Source organism: Gambusia affinis, linkage group LG02 (assembly GCF_019740435.1).
Source record: "Gambusia affinis linkage group LG02, SWU_Gaff_1.0, whole genome shotgun sequence".
Classification (NCBI taxonomy): Eukaryota; Metazoa; Chordata; class Actinopteri; order Cyprinodontiformes; family Poeciliidae; genus Gambusia; species Gambusia affinis.
Window position 1 is genome coordinate 2,910,721 of NC_057869.1, and position 20,507 is coordinate 2,931,227.

A 20,507-nucleotide genomic window follows, 5' to 3' on the forward strand; every position below is an offset into this window, starting at 1 on the left:
ATTAATGTCCTTTAAATGATTAAAGCAAAGGATCAATACTAAAACATAGAATATTAATGATTCCGATACATTTGCCATTCAGATTTTTGTTTGAACAGGTCATAAGGAGAAGTGAATCTATTCATCACTTTAAAACAAGGAAAGTACTGAGACAGGGATCTCTTAGACTTTAAGTTATGAATTTAATAAAACATGGTTTCAGACTATATTTATTATACACACTACACATTCCAACACAGTGGTGCACATTTACAAAGAAAGTCACAACAGTTAGCATATAAACACTTTAAAATTACTGATAAAATTACAGCATATAATAATCTGACTAAATAAAAATGAAATCAGTGTGTCGGCAAAACTTCAGATACATAAAAAACTGTATTAACATTAAATAACAATTAAATAAAATCACCCACAGAATTCTTTATTTTGTTCATTAAAATTTTAAATCTTGGCATTTAATAGAAAAACTAGACATTTTTAAATAAATACAACAAAATTAGGTTCCTTTCTGCAAGAATCCAGTAACTGCTTCACAATGTAGGCAAGTTGAGAATCCAAATCTTTATTTCCTTTAGAAAAGCAAGGGAAAAATAATTGTCAAGAATTAAAGGCACATTTTTTATAAATCTTTTAGTTTATTTTGTCTCCAAAATCCAGAGGACAAGTTAGTTTAATTTAATAAACTAACTCGACAGCAGTGACGAATCCTTTAGTTTTTCCCTTATCTTGAAAAGTTTGTGTAAAATTATTTGTTTTTTAAACATTATCATCTTTATAACCTGAAGGTTTGCTGTCATAAAGACAGCCAGTTTAGCTTTTGAAGATTTCACTTCTGATAAATTTGTAGTTGTTGTTTTTCTTGATATTTAGACATTCATTCACACACAAACATGGTTAAATATAATCAATGTTGTTTATTAAAGTAATTTTTTAAGTTAAGGCTTAGATAGTTTATTGTGAGCAATAAATGAAATCAAAACAAATAAAAACAATAACTCCATCAGGACGGATTAGAGCAGAGGAGAGGCTGGTGATGATGCTTCTAGAAACCTGAAAAACCTTTTCAGTCTGAAGCTTTGATGTTCTCCAGATGTTCTCCAGATGTGCAGGGTTTTCTCTGGGTAATTCAGTTTCCTCCTACAGTCCAAGTTCAGCAGATTTGAGTTTCCAGATTATGTGTGGATTTTTGTTTGATATGTTATCTGATTATTATCTTTGAACCATTTACATGTTGAGAGTTTATATCTGAACTACAATCTTGTTTTATTAGATAAATACATACATGAATAGATTATCTGTCCACCTGACTTTTGAGTGCTGCTGAGTTCACTTTGTAAAATATTCTTGTCCAAAGGATCAGGCCTCTTTATTCAACTTGAATCAGGGAAACTGCAGAGGATTCATCCTCAAGCTCCTGGGTTTGTTCAAACCCAAATGCAACATAGAGTGGTTCAGTGAATGTTGTCTCAAATGTATGAAGGTGAATCTTTTTTATGGAGGAAACTCTGCGAGGAAGAGAGTAAAAGGACACAGTGCCTGCAGACCAGTCCAAATACACTCCCAGCCTGTTGGAGTTGGTCTCTTCGAGTGGTTTTATTTCTGTTGGTGTGTTGTTGTGCCAGGCAGTGAAACCCTGAGGACTGCATGAAAGAGCCCAGGACTGATCGTTCCCACCAACGCAGCACTCGTCATCCTCCCCCTCCCTCCTGATTCCTTTGTATGACAGTCCTATTCTGACTGTCCCTTTCCAGTGGACCTCCCAGTAGCAGCGACCAGTCAGACCATCAGTGCACAGCACCTGCTTCCAGGTGTCAAACCTCTCTGGATGGTCGGGGTCTGGCTGCTCCTCTTTCACAGCCTCCACCTGTTTGTTGTCCGGTGACAGCACCAGATTTCTGTTTGCTGTGTTGGGATCCAGTTTCTGCTCAAGGAAGACTGATGAACGACAAAAGACTGGAGTCAATGCACATTTCTCATTTCATAAATCCATATTTGTGTCATTTTTTTCATTTTGGCTTTATATAGAAGAGTTTATATTGTCTACCTTAATTACTTATTTAGAGGTTCAAATATAATGCTTTATAATCATATTAATCTCTTTTTCTCAAATGTCTTAGCCAATAACTTCGGGTTCTCTATGTGCTTTTCCATGGAGGGCAGAATTGATGGACATTTTAAAAGTCTCTTTTCTTAGCAGAGTCATTGAACACTAAACATAATTTCTGTCCTGATATATGCTGCATCAAGCCAGCAATACATGACAAGTTTTTCAAAATCAAGCCAGTATGACAGAATGAAAGAACCTTTGATGTGGAGCTCAGCTAGTTTGATAAACATATTTCCACATAAAATGAATTTCAGAAAACTTGTTTAACACAAATTTAGCAAATTAGCGGCATCTGGTTTCAGTTTTATTGCCAATATCACTGTTGGAAAGGCAGTTAATTAGAGCACTGAGAGATATTCAGTTTGCATTGAATGTCTCTCATTTAGTGTGTTAAGGTGTCAAGAGACATCTGGTGGCCAATATTGGTAAGTGCGCTCTTTAGTTTAAAACAGGTTGAGCAAGATAAGCGGCTCTAATTGTGTGCTAACAATGAAAACACGTAAGTTAAACATAATAAGAGCTGCATAGAGAATTGTTGTGTGTTTTGTCACTGTAGATACGCCACATCTAGCTCAGGTTTGATATTACTGGTTGGTTGTTCTTTAATATTTGAGGCTGTTTATGGTAGGAGCTACATGCTAATGCTAACCACATTGTGGAATGTTTGCTGTGCAACCGCTGTTAAACAGAAGTTATGAGCACCTATTGTTCAGCAAACATACAGACTAGATTAGGCTGTTTTTATTAGAGGTTTCTCTTAATGTCACTGATTCTAATCCTTTTGCATGTTTGAAATGTATTGGTATGAATTTGAATTGTTGTAAATAAACTGAACTGAAATGGAATGGAATATAGAAAGTGGGGCACTAAAAAGGTTTTACTTACACCTTTGGGGTGATGGATTCAGGCGGTGTTTTCCACAATGATCTGCCCTGTAGAAGACAGAGAAAATTTAAAGATGTTGAACATATTCTGTGAATATGAAGAGTTGAGATAGTAATCTTTCTGTGCTGAAAATAATTAAATGTACTTCAGAGTTTTCAGTTTCCAGTTTGGATCCTGCAGCCCAGCAGAAAAAGCATCCAGCCCTGATTCTCCTGGATGGTTGAAGCTCAGGTCAAGCTCTCTCAGATAAGAAGGGTTGGAGGTCAGAGCTGAAGCCAGAGAACCACAGCCGTTCTCTGTGACCAGACAGCCTGACAAGCTGTAAATATTCATCAAGACATATTGTTACATCAACAACTTATGAATAAATGTAAAAAATCCAAGTTATAAAACCATACACTAAAAGAATTTGCCTTTACACTGGTTTTTCTTCACGATGTCCACATGTGCTCTTGGCACTAGGAAACCTTAGGTCAGTGTTTCCCAACCCAGGTCCTCAAGGCTCACTGCCCTGCTTGGTTTTGGTATTTCCTTGTTTCAGTCCAGCTGATTTTAATTGAGGACTGATTAACAGGCATTTGTTGAACTGCAATCAGTTGAATAAGACATTAAAGCAGGGAAACCTCAAAACCAGTTGTGGGAACTCCTGGTCCTCTAGGGCCGGTGTCCTGCAACTCTTAGATGCCTCTCTGGTCCGACACACCTGAATCCAATACCTGAATCACCTCCCAAGTGCAGTCAGGTTCTCTAGAGTCCTGCTAATGACCTGATTATTTGACTCAGGTGTGTTGAAGTAGAGACACATCTAAAGGTTGCAGGAGACCAGCCCTTGAGGACCAGGAGTGTCCAACCCTGCTCTAAACCATGTAGGACAGTCTGTCTTGAGGACCAGGGTTGGGAAACACTGCCTTAGGTCGCAGTTTAATGATTGACTTTGTTGTCTTTTTTATCTGATTTGTGGACGAATGTTCTGAACATTTGGGTGAAGTGGTCAACTGACCACTACTTGGTGGTGAGTTGGCTCCAATGGTGGAGAAAGATACCAGTCAGACCTGGCAAACCCAAATGTATTGTGAGGGTTTGCTGGGAAACATCTGGCAGAGTTTCCTGTTGGATTGTGCGACAGCTCCAACTTCAGGCAAAGCTTTGAACCCATCCTGGAGGAGGTAGGGACATTGAGTCAGAGTGGGCAGTTCTGTGCCTCTAACTGGACTAACAGTTAGTCAAGAGGGCTAACTGGAGCTGTTTTTGTCCTGGCCGTGGATCACTGGACCAGCTCTATACCCTCAGCAGGGTCCTGGAGGGTGCATTTAAATTTGCCCAACCAGTATGGGTTTTGCGGACTTGGCGAAGGTGTTCATCTGGGAGTATAAAGTATCAGGTTGTTTGATAGGGCTGGCAGGCTGCTATGTGAGCAACCCCAAAGCTAAGTCTGTACTGTCAGCAGTAAGTCGGGCTCATTTCCAGTGAGTTGGACTCTGCCAAGATTGCCTTTATGCCTTTTGGTGGCCTCAGGAACGTGCTCCGTCATTCCTTTGTCGCGACCGAGATGGTAATGTAATTATTTTCCGATTTGTCTGTAAATCTCTGCTAAGCAGTCAACTACAGCAGCCCGCTGTGTTCCATCTATATCTGCTTGAGTCTCCACTGCACCTGTATGCATACACCCACCTTCTTTGGGTCGAGTCTTTGGGTTTGGGAACAGCTTGTGTCCCAAGTGGAGGAGTTTAAGTATCTTTGGATCTTGTTCACAAATGAGGGAAAAATGGAATGGGAGATGGACAAGCGGACTAGTACTGCACTTGCAGAAATGCGCACTCTGTGCCAGTCTCTTGTGGTATAGAGAGAGTAGAGCCAAAAGGTGAAGCTCTTTATCAGTTGATCTATGTTCTATGGTCAGGAGCTATGGGCAGCTTCTGACCATAGAAGATGTGGTCAAAATATGTTTCCTCCATTGGGTGTTTGGGCTCTACCTTAGAGACAGAATGGTTAGATGTTCATCTGGGAGAGGCTCAGACCAGAGTCACTGCTTCTCCACATTGAGAGGAGCCAGTTGAGACGGGTTAGGCATCTGGTTTGGATCCCTACCTGGTGAGGGTTTCTGGGCATGTCCCATGGAGAGGAGACCCAGTGGAAGACCCAGGACTCACTGGAGGGATTATGTTTCTCGCCTGACCTGGGAATGCATTTGGATTCCCCCAAAAAGAGCTGGCCCAATTGGCTGGGGAGAGGGAAGTCTATGCCCCTCACTTAGGTTGCTTCAGCCATGACCCAACCCGATAAGAAGAAGATGATGACCGGACGGATGGACAGATGGATAGACGGATGGACGGATGGATGGATGGACAAACAGTAGGTAAACCGGCCTTTCTTCATCTTAGGAAATGGCCAGCTCTCAGTTTCAGTGGTATTATATTTTCTTATTGAAAATACAAAGAATGGAGCAATAATGTTATTGTATATTTCCTCAATCTTTCAAATACTCACCTGAGAACCTCCAGTCTACATTTTGGACTACTGAGTCCAAAAGAAAGCAAACTGACTCCTTCATCATGCAGATCATTGTCACTCAGGTCCAACTCTCTGAGGCAAGAGTTCTCAGCGGTTAACACTGGCACCAGATGTATACTGCTTCTCTGTGACAGGTTACAGCTACACAGCCTGAAAGATAAGTTCCAGATAATGACTTATTTTCTTTTTCTCTTAATGAATAGTACAATTTTCTTGAACGTTGTGTGATACATACAGAGACTTTTTTGATACTTTCACCACTGGTGCTAGCCACTGGAGGGCTTCCTTTGATTTACAGAATTTCTTGAAGTCAAAAACATCAAACGCTTTTTGTGAAGACAACAAGATATAGATCAGTGCTGACCACTGAGAAGAGGTGAGCTCTTTTTCAAGGATGTCTCCACTCAGGTGCAGCCGTATCTCTTCCTCTAGAGAATGGTCATTCAGTTCATTCAGCCAGTGAAACATCCGGATGCTTTTCTCAACTGAAGGACAATCCCTGATATTTTTTTTGATGTGTTGGACAAGCATTCTTTGAACCTGTGGAACGTTTTTGGTCTTTTTCAACAAGCATTGTAGTAGGTCTTGGTTAGTTTTCAGTGAAAGCCCCAAGAGAAAGCGGGTAAACATGTCCAAGTATCCATCTGCACTCTCCAAAGCCTTGTCCACTGCACTCTGGTAAAACTGTTTAAATTTAGATTCGGGTTGCAAAGCTCTGCGACTTCTTCTCATCAGATTGTCCCCAGCCTTTGAGAACACCAAAAACACATAAAGTGCAGCCAGAAACTCTTGAATGCTCCGATGGACAAAACAAAACAGCCTTTTCTGGTTCAGTATGCTCTCTTCCTTAAAGGTTTCTGTAAACACTCCTGGGTAAGCCGATGCAGTGTTTATGTCAATGCCATACTCCTTTAGGTCCTCTTCATAAAAGAGCAAGTTTCTTTTTTCCAGCTGCTCAAAGGCTAGTTTTCCCATTGCAAGAATGATTTTCTCAGTCTCTGGATTCCAGATGGCATCACTTGTCAAAATTTTTTTGTGATACTTGGCATTGTCCTGGTTGATCTGTACAACCAAGAAATTGATATACAACTCAGTCAGGGTTTTGGGCATCTCTGTTTTCTCTTTATCTTTCAGGACCTGATCCAGAACTGTAGCAGTGATCCAACAGAAAACAGGAATGTGACACATTGTATGGAGGCTTCTTGAAGTCTCAATATGAGAGATAATCTTATCGGTGTGTTCCTTGTCTTGGAATCTCTTTCTGAAGTATTCTTTCTTCCGCTGGTCTGTAAAACCTTTGATTTCTTTCTCACTGTCAACATACTGAATAGGGATCTGATGGACTGCTGCGGGTCGTGTGGTTATCCAGAGACGAGCTGAGGGAAGTAGCTTTCCTCTGATGAGGTTTACGAGTATCGCGTGGACCGAGGAGGGTTCTGTAACATCTGTCAGAACTGGAGTGTCTCCGAAGTCCAGAGGAGGTTGAAGTTCATCCAGACCATCAAAAATAAACACAATCTGGAACTCTTCAAAGCTGCAGATTTCTGCTTTTCTTATTTCAGGAAAGAATTGATGAATGAGTCCCACTAAGGTGATGCTTTGAGATTTCTGCAAGTTGAGTTCCCGGAAGGCGAATGGGAAGATAAACTGTATATTGCGGTTGGCTTTACCTTCAGCCCAGTCCAAAGTGTATTTCTGTGTCAAGAGTGTTTTCCCAATGCCAGCAGCACCTTTGGTCACCAGCGTTCTGATTTGCTCATCTCTTCCCGCTTTAAAAATGTCCTCACAGCTGACGGTTGTTTCTGGATCATCTGGTTTCAAGGATGCTGCTTCAGTTTGTTGGACCTCGTGTTCATTGTTGACCTCTCCTTTCTCTTGCTTTGTGACATAAAGCTCAGTGTAGATCTGATTCACTGGTATCAGTTTTCCTCTCCATGAATTACCCTCATACAAGTACTGACACCTTTTGGCCAGGCTGGACTTTAATTTCACCTGGCAAATAGCAGCTTGAGTTTCTGAAACAACAGACAACATAAGAGCTTGTTGTGAATATTAGGTAAATACATGAAACAAAATCCATCTGTTCTAAGCTTGGGATTACTTTATTGATCCAGCTGTGAAAGCCAAATCACCATCTTGATACAGTAATAAAAAATAAGAATGTAATAATTTCTCACTATTTTGTAAAGAATCAGCCAGCTGCTCCTCATTCCTTCTCTTCAGGAAGTTCAGTGTGATTTTCAGGAAAGCATCTCTGTTGTCACTCCTTTGCTCTTCTTTCCCAGCTGTTTCATCATCCACTTTAGGACAACTTGAGCCCTCTGGGCTCAGTATGTTCTTCATCTTCTGCAGTTCAGTGCTTACAAAACTGATAATGTCATTCTCAAGCACCTGGAAAAGCACAGAAATCCGATGACACCCTTTTTTCAATAAAAACCTTAATGATGTTTGATAGTGAAACACCTGGGCACCACCTTGCAGAAATTAACCAAGCATGAAACCGTAACAGCTACTGGCGTCTACGTGCTATGGAAGATGTGCGGGTTCTGTGATAACTTCAGCAAACACCCAGCCCTGGTCTATTTAAACATGGCTGCTCCTCATACGTGGTGCTTTTCATTCTCCACAGCATTTCATCTTTTAAATGAATAACATTATAAGATGTTCAAAACTGTGAGTGTTGGCTGCTTGAGGTCAGAGGAGGATGAATCCTTCATGCTATGATCTCAGGACACAACTCAAGCAATTGTCTACTGTGGCCAAATGCTCGTTCAGGAGCAGTGAATGCTGCAAGTCAATGACTTGATGCAATGTTCTGGGTTTCCTTAAAAGGCTTTTTAAACTCATTTCAATAATGAAACAAGTGTGATGCACTGTTTCATAACTAGTATTAATATTAATGTATGTATGATTTAACTGAAATGAAGTGACGTTTGTTGTGAATTTGTTGTTTGTTGGCTCTACATAATAAACTGAATAGAATTGAATTTAACTTAATTGGGTTTGTTTGTGTTATGTCATACTAAATTCACACATTTACGTTGCATCCACACCAATTACATATAATTTGATGATTCTACAACACTATGTGGGTTAATTCTTTATTTTGGCTCAACTGAAGTTACTTTAACTAAAAAAACACTTATTTGACAACATGAATCAGTTTGTCTTCTCTTTTTTTCAGATCTCTTGAGCAGGGCTGTGACACTGTGAGCGTTTGATATATTTATCTTTTTATAATATTTTTTGTCCCTGGTGGTTTTTATGTACTGATAGCTTTACAGGAAGAAGGGCAAAGAAAGAAGGACAAGCCATGAATTAAATTGCTGGGAATTGAACCAAGGACTCCCAGGGCTGCACATGATGCACCTGCTTTACTGCTGAGCCACCTGGTACCTGGCTTCAGATAAAGTGAACATGTACAGTGTGAGAATCTTTTTACTGAGTCAATTGAAATGTTTTATTTCATGACCAAAAACTGATCGAACTCTGTTTTCTACTTTTCACCTGTTTTCTTTGGTTATTGACTGATTATGACCAACAGCTCAGTGTAGGAAAGCAACTTCCTTTCCTACACTGTCATTGTTGTTATTGCATTGACTGAAACTAAAATGAGCTCATCTACAAACTGCGTCTGCCAGTAAATGCTAACAATGTGAACAAACAGGTTTTAAGTCTTTAAAAGCTTTGGGACTTTCCTGAGAAAAGGGTTATTTCCTTATTAAGGGTTGTTTCCTCTAATTGAAATATGAAAAGTTATACCATTGAGTTATGGTCCACATTCACAGTTATACCAAACTGTGAATGTGGACCATTCACAGTTTGTCCTGAACTCAAGCTAAAAGAAGCCCAAAGACAAAAAGATCTGAAGAAATAAAGCTGTACTTATACCATGAAAACAGAATCCAGGTGATTTCTGTACTGCTGTTCTCTACAAATATCTGATCTCTGGTTAGAGGAAGTCGATAGGCGAGCCAACCTGAAAGAAATGAAGAAAGGCCACAGCAGATTACAGTCAAACGTTAGTCCTGCAAGAGCAGCCATGACATTTCCTATTTGTTGCCATAGCATCTTTATTTCAGACCTTATTATACACAGCATAAACATTCATTAAAGTTTTTGTTTATGTAATGAATTTGTTTTAGAATCCCAATTTAAAAGGCATTACTATTTGTGATAAAGTCTTACATTTCAACAACGACAACAGAGGGGCCTCGTCTCTTGCGTTCAGTTGATTCATCTTCAGATTGCTCAGTACTCCCAGAAAACATGGACACATAAGTTGGATGAGGAGGTTCTGGTGTCTCCTGATCCATTTGGCTTCAAAACAATATTAAGATTTATTAGTTATATTTAAAAGTTAAACATAGTTCAAATCTATGTCACACATAAATTTGAAATTCATTATTTTAACTGCTGATAAAAGTCCATAGCAGCTACATTGTCCTCACAAAGGTTGACTTTGATAAATCTGGTTTCTGCAAAGACATTTGGTGTCAACATAACATAAAATTTACATTTTCAGAAATAGTTTTAATCAATACTTGTTCCACAAATAAAATGTAAAAAGATTTATTACAACTTAAAATTACTGTCTCACTTTTTATTTCGAGTGGATTCTCTTTCCTTGAACTGAATTGGTTCTTCTTTACTTTCCATGGACAAATGTTTTTCCTGGGAAGATCCTGGTCCGTCCTGCTTCATTTGGCTTAAAACAAAGTCCACATCAAATTTAGCTTTTAAATTTTTCTTTTCATGTGAAATATGTTTTTAATCAATTATTTCAGAGTATTCTTTAGTAAATTCTTAGATTTTATTATTAGAGTAGATCGGATGATTTTGGTCTCTTCTGAGCCCTTTAAATTCAACTCAATATTAAGATTTATTAATAACTAAAGGTAGTTCAAATTTATTTCACAAATCAATTCAAAATTCTTTGTTTTAACTGCTGGTCAAAGTTCATAGTAACAACATGGTCCTCATGCAGGTTGATCTAGATAAAGATGGTCTCAAAACATTTAGATTGTATGTATGTATTGTATCTCATACCAGATAAAGTATAACAAAACAGAATAAGTATAACATATCTACTAGCTGAGTAAAATCTTATAACAGTTAAGAAATCTTACATTTGACTTTCAGATGAGTCATTGCTGAAATTAAATGGGTCGGTTTTAGACCTTTCAGTCGCCATGGACACACAGCTCAAATCAGTGGACTCTGGTCGTTCTTGTTCCATTTGACTTCAGTGTAAAATGAACAGATAACATTCATGTTAGATCAGAACTGAGAGCTGAAGAGTTGTCAGTAAAAGACCAAATTTAAATTCTTATATTCTTACCTGTTGTCTGTGGCCTGCTTGTTCATTTATGCAGACACAGTAACTTTAGGGGAAGAATTGTTTTCCTCCATTTCCTCATTTGAAAGCATTTTACACCTTTGGAAATATCGTATAGAATGATTTGTCATTGTAAAAATAAAAATAAATAAATTACAACTAAATACATACAGTTTAAGTAGTTAAGGATTCCTACCTGTAAAGGTTTAATCCACGTCAGAATTATAAACCAGCGTAAAACACCATCGTTTCTCTGAAGAGTGCGTGATTCTGATTTGTTGTCACTCTGGTTAAACCAGTCAGTGACAGGGATTTTGTGTCTGATCAGGAAGCAACGTCAACATATTTTGAACACTGACTGGAACATAACCAGTTACCAGTAAATGGCAGGTTTTCCTTAATTCTTTTGTAATTAGAACATTACATCAGACCATGGGTGTAGGTTTGGGTGTGGAGGGTCGTGACATGTCACGACCAATATTCAAGGGATATAAAATAGTCCCGACCAATTTTTGCCATATTAAATAAAATAAAAAAAACATATGTATTTTTTAACAAAAACAAAATAAATAAACGAAAATCTGTTGGTCAGTAAGTTGTAAGCACCCACCAAAACTTAGACCAAACCTACGCCATTGCATCAGACTAATAACAAAACAGTATATGAGATGTAAAAAAATTATAAGTTGTGTTGTGTAAAGTCATTCTGCCATGCACAAATGATGGTTCAATTAATCAACAAAAGTACAAAATTAATGTGACATTTATTCCCTTGATGACTGCATTTAAATTTCTACCAGAACTTTTTCCAGATCACAATGAAAGCGGAGAATTCATGGAAATTTTGATCTTGAAGAGAGAGTTATTTCACCTGATGATTTTGTTTTTATGTTTTAGCTGTAATCTGTTGTTTGCTATTTTACTTCATGGGGTTACATTCACTGCCACTTCCCTGTGATTTTTGTCTAAAAATTGGCGGCTAAATGCTACTTCACATTTACGTTCTTACTTTTATTAATTATTAGATAATGAATACACCAATCTGCTTTGTTTCAATAAGTTTCAGGATTATATCCCTATTATCATAGTCTAGGGTCTGACTATTCATACATCATATATTTGCATCTTCTGTACTGAATGCATATACATAATGCAGTATGTAACTTTATGATTCATTTATTAGGACATAAGTTAAAGATTGCTGTTGAGTGTATAAAAAATGGTTAATGGCTTCCAGAGGATCATCAACATGAGACTGGGGCAATTTTGATTTTGAGATACTAAGTAGGTTTTAACAAATGTTGTGAATAGTTTGAAAGCTCTTTTGATTATATGTTTTTATGATCATTCTCTGTTTTATTTACTCTTTTATTTTCCAATTATGTTCAAAATAAATAATAAACTAAACTAAATACTGTTAATTTGGGCATCACATATTACTCGAAAAAATGTCAGCGAGCAGTGAGGACATTATTGCCACCTACTGGTCGATCTGCGTCACTGCCTCTTTACTCCAAGTTACGTACAAGCAGGTGACGGATCAGATGACGGTCACGTGGCTCAGTCAGCTGACGCTAACTTTTAGCAGGACTGACGGTTCCCCAGCGGCAGCGTCGGTTTGACGGTCAGCCAGGATGCCTTTCTCCGAGCTGTATTTTAACGTCGATAACGGCTACCTGGAGGGCCTGGTCAGGGGCTTCAAAGCCGGAATACTGTCTCAGGGCGATTACTTAAACCTGGTTCAATGCGAGACTCTGGAAGGTGAGATAAAGGAAACCGAAGCTAACGGCTAAAAGCTAACATCAGCTCTCTGTGAGAAAATTAAGGCTTTTAACTGCAAACATGCAACTTACAGAACCTAATTGTTATAATAGTCGATAAGCATCAAATAATAATAATAATAATAATAATAATGTGTACTGAAAATATTAAACGATTGAGGAGCTTCCCGTTCGTCGATGCTAGTTAGCATCTCTATGTTAGCTGGCTAGCCACTAAATATAGGAAATTCTTCCCGACATTATTGGGCTTTTTAGAGGAAGTGAGGCAGCTTTTTTCTCCACTGCCATTACTGTGTTTTTGTTAAGATTATAAATAAATCCCTGTTAAAGCTTAACATTCAGATATTCAGGGCTTATTTGCAATATTACAATTTCCAAAATTATTTCTTCGTTTTTATTAATAACCACAATAGATTTACTAATTGAATAACATATGAATTAAATGATGGGGAATGAGTAGGCCTATACGTTTATGCAGTCATGTCGGTATGAATTAAAAATAAGATTGTGGATGCACTATGCACTTTTTCCACTTGAAATTGAATTAATCTCAACACTTATTACATAAAAGGTTTATTTATTATGAAAGTTTATTTTATTTTGGCAGATTTTTTTTTCTCTTTTGAAGTCTTTTATTTTGAAATTACAACCTCTGTAGTGACAGTTTCATATTTAGATTTTTGGTTATCAAAAGCATAAAAACATTAATCTTCAAGCAAATTAAGCCTAAAATCTTCTGGTTAAGAATTTCTGTATTGGCAGCAGAAGGATAAAACTCAATCAAATGTGTTGATAGAACTTCATAAAATGGAAAATACAATAAAATATGACAAAAACGTCAGTATTGTACAAGAATGCAAAATTTGGAAGAATGTAGGATTAATATAGATTAGTCACATTCTGAAAAATATCAAACATTTTAATTTTGTTTCACATCAATTTTACAAGTAGAGAAGCTTGAAAAGTACTTGAGATTTTCCTAAAGTCAGACTTTCTTTTGCTCTGAATAGATTTTGATCAACATGACCTTATTAATTACTAAATATTTTCATGTAAGCACATTCTCGTCCCTCCCAGTACGTGTTAATCTCCATATTCTGTCTCTGTTCTCCCTGCAGACCTGAAGCTCCATCTGCAGAGCACCGACTACGGCAGCTTCCTCGCTAACGAGGCGTCTCCGCTCACCGTGTCGGTCATCGACGACAAGCTGAAGGAGAAGATGGTGGTGGAGTTTCGTCACATGAGGAACCAGTCGTACGAACCTCTGGCCAGTTTTATGGATTTCATCACGTAAGGAGAAATCCGCCATATTGAATCTGTTCCAAGTGACACCTTTCACTGTTTCCTGTCTCACATTATAATCAATTTTCAAATTGAAAATGACTTTATTAATCTCTACATTAGAAGCAATCCTCAGCACTTTGGAAACAATTTGTTTTGTGTTTAATTTAAACATACTTATACATTTAAAGCACATTAAAAAATGAATGCAAGTAATGATTACTTTAATTATCGATTATTGGGATGATTAATTGGATAAAAAATTTGGTACATTCTGCAGATTTTTCCCTGAAGTTTTTTCATACAATGTTAGAAATACATTAAATGATGCAAACAAACAATTTAATTATTTTTTAAACATTTTATTGCCTAAATGCAGCCACACATTATTCCTTCAGTGAACGTGTCATCATTTGCATAAAGTGATGCGTCTTTTTGCATCAACATGTGAAAAACTAAAGTAGTTTCTGCTTGACTTTACATCAATACAATGTAGGGCTGATCTGTTGGGGTTTTTAAATTACTAATTAATAATGATACAGACAACAGATTTTTTTTTATTTTAAATGCAAAATGTTCATATTTATATACAGCTTTGACTGAATTATTAAGTTATTGTTATTCTGTCAGCAAATGATTTCTTGTGCATCTAAGCTCCGCTTAACAATTAATTGATAACTAGTTTACTTGACAAGGATTTCAGTAATCGATTAATCTGATTAATGGTTTGATTAAAGCCACATTTCTGGTGCTGTGCAGGTACAGCTACATGATCGATAACGTGATCCTGCTGATCACCGGCACGCTGCACCAGAGGGCCATCTCTGAGCTCGTCCCAAAGTGTCACCCGCTGGGCAGCTTCGAGCAGATGGAGGCGGTCAACATCGCCCAGACCCCCGCCGAGCTCTACAACGCCATCCTGGTGGACACGCCTCTGGGTACGTGAGGCGGCGTGAGCCCCCGACTGGAGGCAGGAACACAGACGAGTCTCATGTTGATGGATGTTGTTGTGTTTTTGTCCAGCTGCCTTTTTCCAGGATTGTATATCTGAGCAGGATTTGGATGAAATGAACATTGAAATCATCCGTAACACTCTCTACAAGGTAAATCCTCTTGTTACACTGATACTTTATTATCATGCTCTGAAAACTTTAACTGTGTGAATAGACAAAATATAATTCTTGTGTTTATTTAGTTCCTAAAAGATGTTTGTGTGTTTTCAGGCTTATCTGGAGGCTTTCTATAAGTTCTGCTCTAATCTGGGAGGAACCACCGCAGACACCATGTGTCCGATTCTGGAGGTCAGAGTTTACTTCACAGAGTAATCCAGCATCCAGATATTAGTGGTTTTGCCACTAGTAATAGAAATTACAGAGTGTTTGGTTTCACTTTTGTTTGTTGTTCCTGTTTCTGCTGCAGTTTGAGGCTGACAGACGAGCTTTTATCATCACCATCAACTCCTTCGGCACAGAGTTGTCCAAAGAGGACCGAGCCAAACTCTTCCCGCACTGCGGCAAACTTTACCCAGAAGGCCTGGCGCAGCTGGCCAGAGCCGACGACTACGAGCAGGTCAAGGCCGTCGCTGATTTTTATCCTGTAAGTCCAGAAACCTTCAATACGTCGTCATCTGTTTGTTGAATTCATAATGAGATTCACCCAGTGGGTCTTATTTTCCTTATCAAAGAAAAATGAACTCTGGTTTTCTAGTTAAGACTCAAAGTCTGAAAAAATGGCAGCACTACTTCAACCTGCTGTCACTCAAGTCAAAGTAAAAAGTGGCCGTCTAAGAAATTACTAAAAAAAAAAGTTTACTCAATTACTGAGTAACTGATCAAATTATCAATCAGTTAATATTTAAAAATTATATCATCAGATGCACCAAAATGTAAAGTTAAGTGGGAGTTTTGGTATTTAAAGGACCAAAATGACAATAATTAATATAAATAACAAAATCAAGCAAAAAAAATAAAATAAAATAAAATCTTTTGAAACTTAAACAGGAACTGCTGGTGTGTGTCTGTTTGGTGAATTTTGATTAAAACATGTTTGTTTTTCATTCAGTGGATAGAAAATCCAGAAATTTTACCCAAGAGCAGAAATATTTCAGAATAAAATGACCTAAAGTAGTAAAAATACTCCTAAAAGTAAATTTCTTCAAAGAAATACTCAAGGTAATGTAACTAGTTACTCTGGTTTGTTTATTTCTTGAGAAATAAATAACCAAACAAAGAATAAGATGTGAATAAATTCAGTTAATTTAAATCATTACAAAAATAATTGGCAATAAATAGATTACAGAGTGGTTCCACCAGGGGGCGCTGCCTCACGTTTCCACCACATTTAATTTCTTAAAATGTTTTTTTTTTCATACATCTAAAGCAGTTTTTAATTTTTATTTTCTCCTCAGTGTTTTCCCTCATCGCTGCTTAACTTTTCATCCTTTGATTCTCAGAATATCCCAGTAAAAAAATCTCAGATCTCCGTCTGACTGTTTGTTTTGGATTTTTTCCTCTTTTCAGGAATACAAGCTGCTGTTTGAAGGCGCTGGGAGCAACCCAGGAGATAAAACCCTGGAGGACCGCTTCTTTGAGCACGAGGTGAGTCACTTTTTCTGACACATTATTCCTGCGTTTAACAGGAGCTGGCTCGATCCGAGAACCTCTCTGAGTCACAGTCATGGGACACATTTCACCAGAAGGTCATGAAAGGCAACCGGACAGCTTTTCACTCGGAAACACGCTGAGATATGCAGCTCTTTCATAAATCAAGGACAGAATCTGCCAGGTTTATTATTCATAAATAGCAACATTTGATCTGAATCCAAAATGATAGGAATCAAATCTATCAGGAATAATGTTTATTTAAGTAGTTTTAAATAAAATTACAATAAATTACAGAAATGTGTCCCTGTTTCTTTTTGTTGCTTAAACACCAGAAATGGTCACATTTCACAAAAGATCATATTATTTAGAGCGGTTACTATTTAACTCGATATTTTTGTTCGGTTCTGAGATCAACATTATTTTTCTGTTTCTTAGCTTCACTTTATGTGACGTCATCAGTTTTTGCAGCTCTGTGTCAAATAGAAACTTTAATATGATGGCTGCTGCTGCACTGTCTGCCTTTTGAGGTCTTTGTTGTAAGTGGGAAAGAAACAACCTTCTTTCAGCCAGCTGAGCAGCAGTGCACATGATTTTCTGGTAAAACAGAAGAAAACTCGAGTCACTCTGCAGTTTTCTGTGGGAATTTGTTAAGATAATTTGAAATCTTAAACATTAGATTGATTTTAGTGCATTTAAAACCTAAACTTGGGATCCGGTTTAGGTTTCTCCAACTGCATGTGAAGCTTTCACACTGATAACTGGTTCAAACAGCTTTGACCCATTTAGTTTAGTCTAGTCAAATCCTCAGCATCTGGTCCTGATGGTTTGTGTTTCCAGTGTTTTTGTTTTGAAGATGTAAAATATTTACAGTCTTGAATACAATCACAGCTCTGAAATATTTGTTCTGCTGTCGCTGAGACGTTGACCTGCGGTTCTTTAGGACCAAATGTTTACGGGCTTTGGTCCAGGTAGTCCTTTATTGTGTTGAAAACAAAAAAGTGCTTCATGATGCCTTCTGGTGAAACTCTGGATCAGACAGACTCTCTGTTTCCCTTCATTCTGGACAGAAACAATGAAAATGGCCCAGGAAATGTTCCAACATCTGCATTTATTATTATCACAAACTGCCATCAACATGGCTTTAGATTCCTCATGTGTCACAAAATAAAAAAATAAAATAAAAGTCTGTAAAATAATTGTAACTAAATCTGTTATAAAATCATATTTGATGTAAAACAGGAAAACTTTTTTATTTTAGTGTCAAAATTGGTAAAACTTAGCATTCTGCAGAATAATCAGTTTATTATTACAGACAGTTTATGGATGTTATTTATGGCTTCAGCTGTGTGGCTTTTCTTTTTGGTTGTTTTATTTTGTGCATTTAAAATGAAGGTCAAATTTAAATGTTTATTAACAGTAAACTTTTATTATGACACATTATTATTTTACTTGAAAATAGTCTCAAAACAGCAAAAACTTCTGGGAAAATTTAACTTCCTGTAAAGTTTGTTGTCGTGGAAGTCCTTCTGTTGCAGTGTAATAAATGTTTATATTTTTCTACAGGAAGTTTTCATTTCCTTGCTGTTTGTTTCCTGCAGGTGAAGCTGAACAAGCTGGCTTTCCTCAACCAGTTCCACTTCAGCGTCTTCTACGCCTACGTCAAGCTGAAGGAGCAGGAGTGCAGGAACATCGTGTGGATCGCAGAGTGCATCGCCCAGCGGCACCGCGCCAAAATCGACAACTACATCCCAATATTCTGAGCGCTCAGCTCCACCTTCCTCCCGTCATTTCATCTGGTCTCACTGTAAAACCTGGATGCAGAATCGGCTCCGATTTGTTCCTCTAGATGTAGGTTGGTTTTCTATGTGGTGCATTTTCTGCTCTGCACTGAAAAAACAAACTCTTACCAACTAATTTAGTCTAGTTTCTAGTGCAACTGTCTTAGTTCAATTGAAATAAGACAAAACTAACTTACGAGTTACTGTTCAGCAAGATATAAAGATTTGTTTTAAGTAAATAATTCCTTAATATTGAAGGAGAAGTTTTAGTTCCACTGGCAGATAAATTCACTTTTAGATGGAAAAATGTTTTGTTTTCAATGAAATAAATAATCTGCCAATGGAACAGTATTTGTTTCACCAATATTACTAAATTATTGACTTAAAACAAGTCTCTACATCTTGTTAAAGAAGTTACTTTTGAGTTAGTTTTCTTATTTTCTGTGTACTAAGGTATTTGCTCCAGGAAGTGGCTGAAATTGCTCGGTGAGGTTTAGTGTTGTTAGTGTGAAGAAATCAGCCGAGGCGTTTCGTTCCTGTTTTGAACCCATTTGACTTTCAAACTCGTGAGTGTGATTGTCTAAACTTTTCCGAGCTCGTTCTCCTCCCATTCCTTCAGCAGCTTAAATAAACTCCAGACCAGATTTGCAATTTATTAAAACCAGGATGCAGTTGGCACGCATCAGCTTTGGATTTTTCCTCCTCCAGCTTAGAAAATCACAGGCTGTGATTCTCACCTCCCATCTTATATCGTTGTTTAAAATAAAAACCCAGAAATCTGAGTTCCTGTCCAGCTCACAGCAGGAAACATTCCTCTGCTCTGTCCGAACCTCAGAGCTCGTATTTATTTCTGTTCTGGTGTTTTTGTCTGCATGTCTGGTCGTTTGTCTTTTCCCAGCAAAACGACGAGTAAAACGAATGAATCTGATTATTATTGTTCAATATTAAAATAAGAGCTGAGCTGTCAGCTTTCTGTACATGAACAAAGTGAATGCTTGTGGTTAAATGGAAAACGTTTAAACTATAAAAGATATATAGATATTTAAGGATGATTATGTGATTTTCTGTTCTCATGCTGTATAAAATTTGATTTCTTAATGTTTGTATCTGTTGTTGTGAAATGTGTGTTATTAATGTGACGGTAATAAACAGTCTGAAGAAACGGATCTTTTTTCATTCATTCACATTACATCAACACATTAAAAATGAATCCAGTATTTAAAGTACTTTCAGTAACATTTGTTCTGAATTATACTAAAATCCAAAAAGAAAAACTGATTTTCTTAATATTTCCCTCCCAAGCAGTGATATTAATCAATATTTCTGTTTCCAGTTTTTCTCTGCATCATTAACTTACGACTCAGCTTTTTTCAAACCTAAAGATCTAATTTAAAAATTATTTTGAGCCTCCAGAGAAAAAAAATATTATTAAACTGTTAATATACTTAGAACAGTATATAATAAAAACATTTAGATTCAAAACTCAGATGCTATTAATCTGAGAAATGTTTTAGAAAAATTTCTGAGCTCCAAAAGTCAAAAATGTGCAAGAAAAAAAACTCAGAAAATTTAGATTAATCTCCAGAAAGTTTTATATAAAGCACCAAAACATTGATTGTTAAAATTTCAGATTTTTTTTTACTAACAAGCAAATTTCTGACTTTTCAATCTCCACAAATTTCCCTTTTTTATTTCTAGGAAACTTCTCAGATTAATCTCATAATTTTAGGGTTTATTCCCAAAGTTTTTTACTTTTCAAGTTCAGAAAGTCTTTTCTACAAATTTACAAGATTAAGCTCAAACATTTTCAGGTTTTTTTCATGCAAGTTTCCAATTTTTGGAGCTCAGAAATGTCTTTGTTTTTTTCTAGAAAATTTCTGAAATTAATCTCAAATTTCTGAGTTTTTCTCTTTTTTTGCTTGAAATTTGCTCCTTTTTTTCTTTGTTCTGGCTCTAATGCGCCATCGTAGAGGAGGAAAAGTTCCCAAAGTCCACAGCAAAACTTAAACCTCTGTCGATTAAAGAAATTAGCTATAACTTTATCATTTTACAATTTCTGTTGATAAGAATGTGGTAAATGTTGGACTGTTTTACTGTTTGATGCTTCATGTGACCCAACTCAGTTTATCCTCGAATAATTTTAAAACATGTTAATGAAAAATCTCTGGAAGTTGTTCGTTCAGACCAGGAAAGTTAAACAAGATGATTTGGTATTTGAAT

At 37.1% G+C, this 20,507-nt stretch overlaps 2 protein-coding genes across 2 annotated transcripts; one reads left to right on the forward strand and one right to left on the reverse strand.

Moving 5' to 3' along the window:
* Positions 1-897: 897 nt before the first annotated feature.
* On the reverse strand, positions 898-11,118 carry LOC122844905 (NLR family CARD domain-containing protein 3-like). The gene is made up of 12 exons (XM_044140749.1): positions 11,041-11,118; positions 10,848-10,943; positions 10,636-10,749; positions 10,107-10,214; positions 9,695-9,826; positions 9,398-9,485; positions 7,684-7,897; positions 5,742-7,521; positions 5,483-5,656; positions 3,141-3,314; positions 2,996-3,042; positions 898-1,938 (listed from the first exon to the last, which is right to left on the reverse strand). The coding sequence occupies exons 2-12, from the start codon at positions 10,871-10,873 to the stop codon at positions 1,370-1,372; spliced, it is 3,426 nt and encodes a 1,141-aa protein (XP_043996684.1). The 5' UTR covers positions 10,874-10,943; positions 11,041-11,118; the 3' UTR covers positions 898-1,369.
* Positions 11,119-12,304: 1,186 nt separating this feature from the next.
* Positions 12,305-19,453, forward strand: atp6v0d1 (ATPase H+ transporting V0 subunit d1). The gene is made up of 8 exons (XM_044140856.1): positions 12,305-12,605; positions 13,744-13,915; positions 14,666-14,844; positions 14,930-15,009; positions 15,130-15,207; positions 15,326-15,502; positions 16,426-16,503; positions 18,108-19,453. Exons 1-8 carry the CDS (start codon positions 12,479-12,481, stop codon positions 18,267-18,269), a joined length of 1,053 nt encoding a protein of 350 aa, XP_043996791.1. The 5' UTR covers positions 12,305-12,478; the 3' UTR covers positions 18,270-19,453.
* Positions 19,454-20,507: the final 1,054 nt, after the last annotated feature.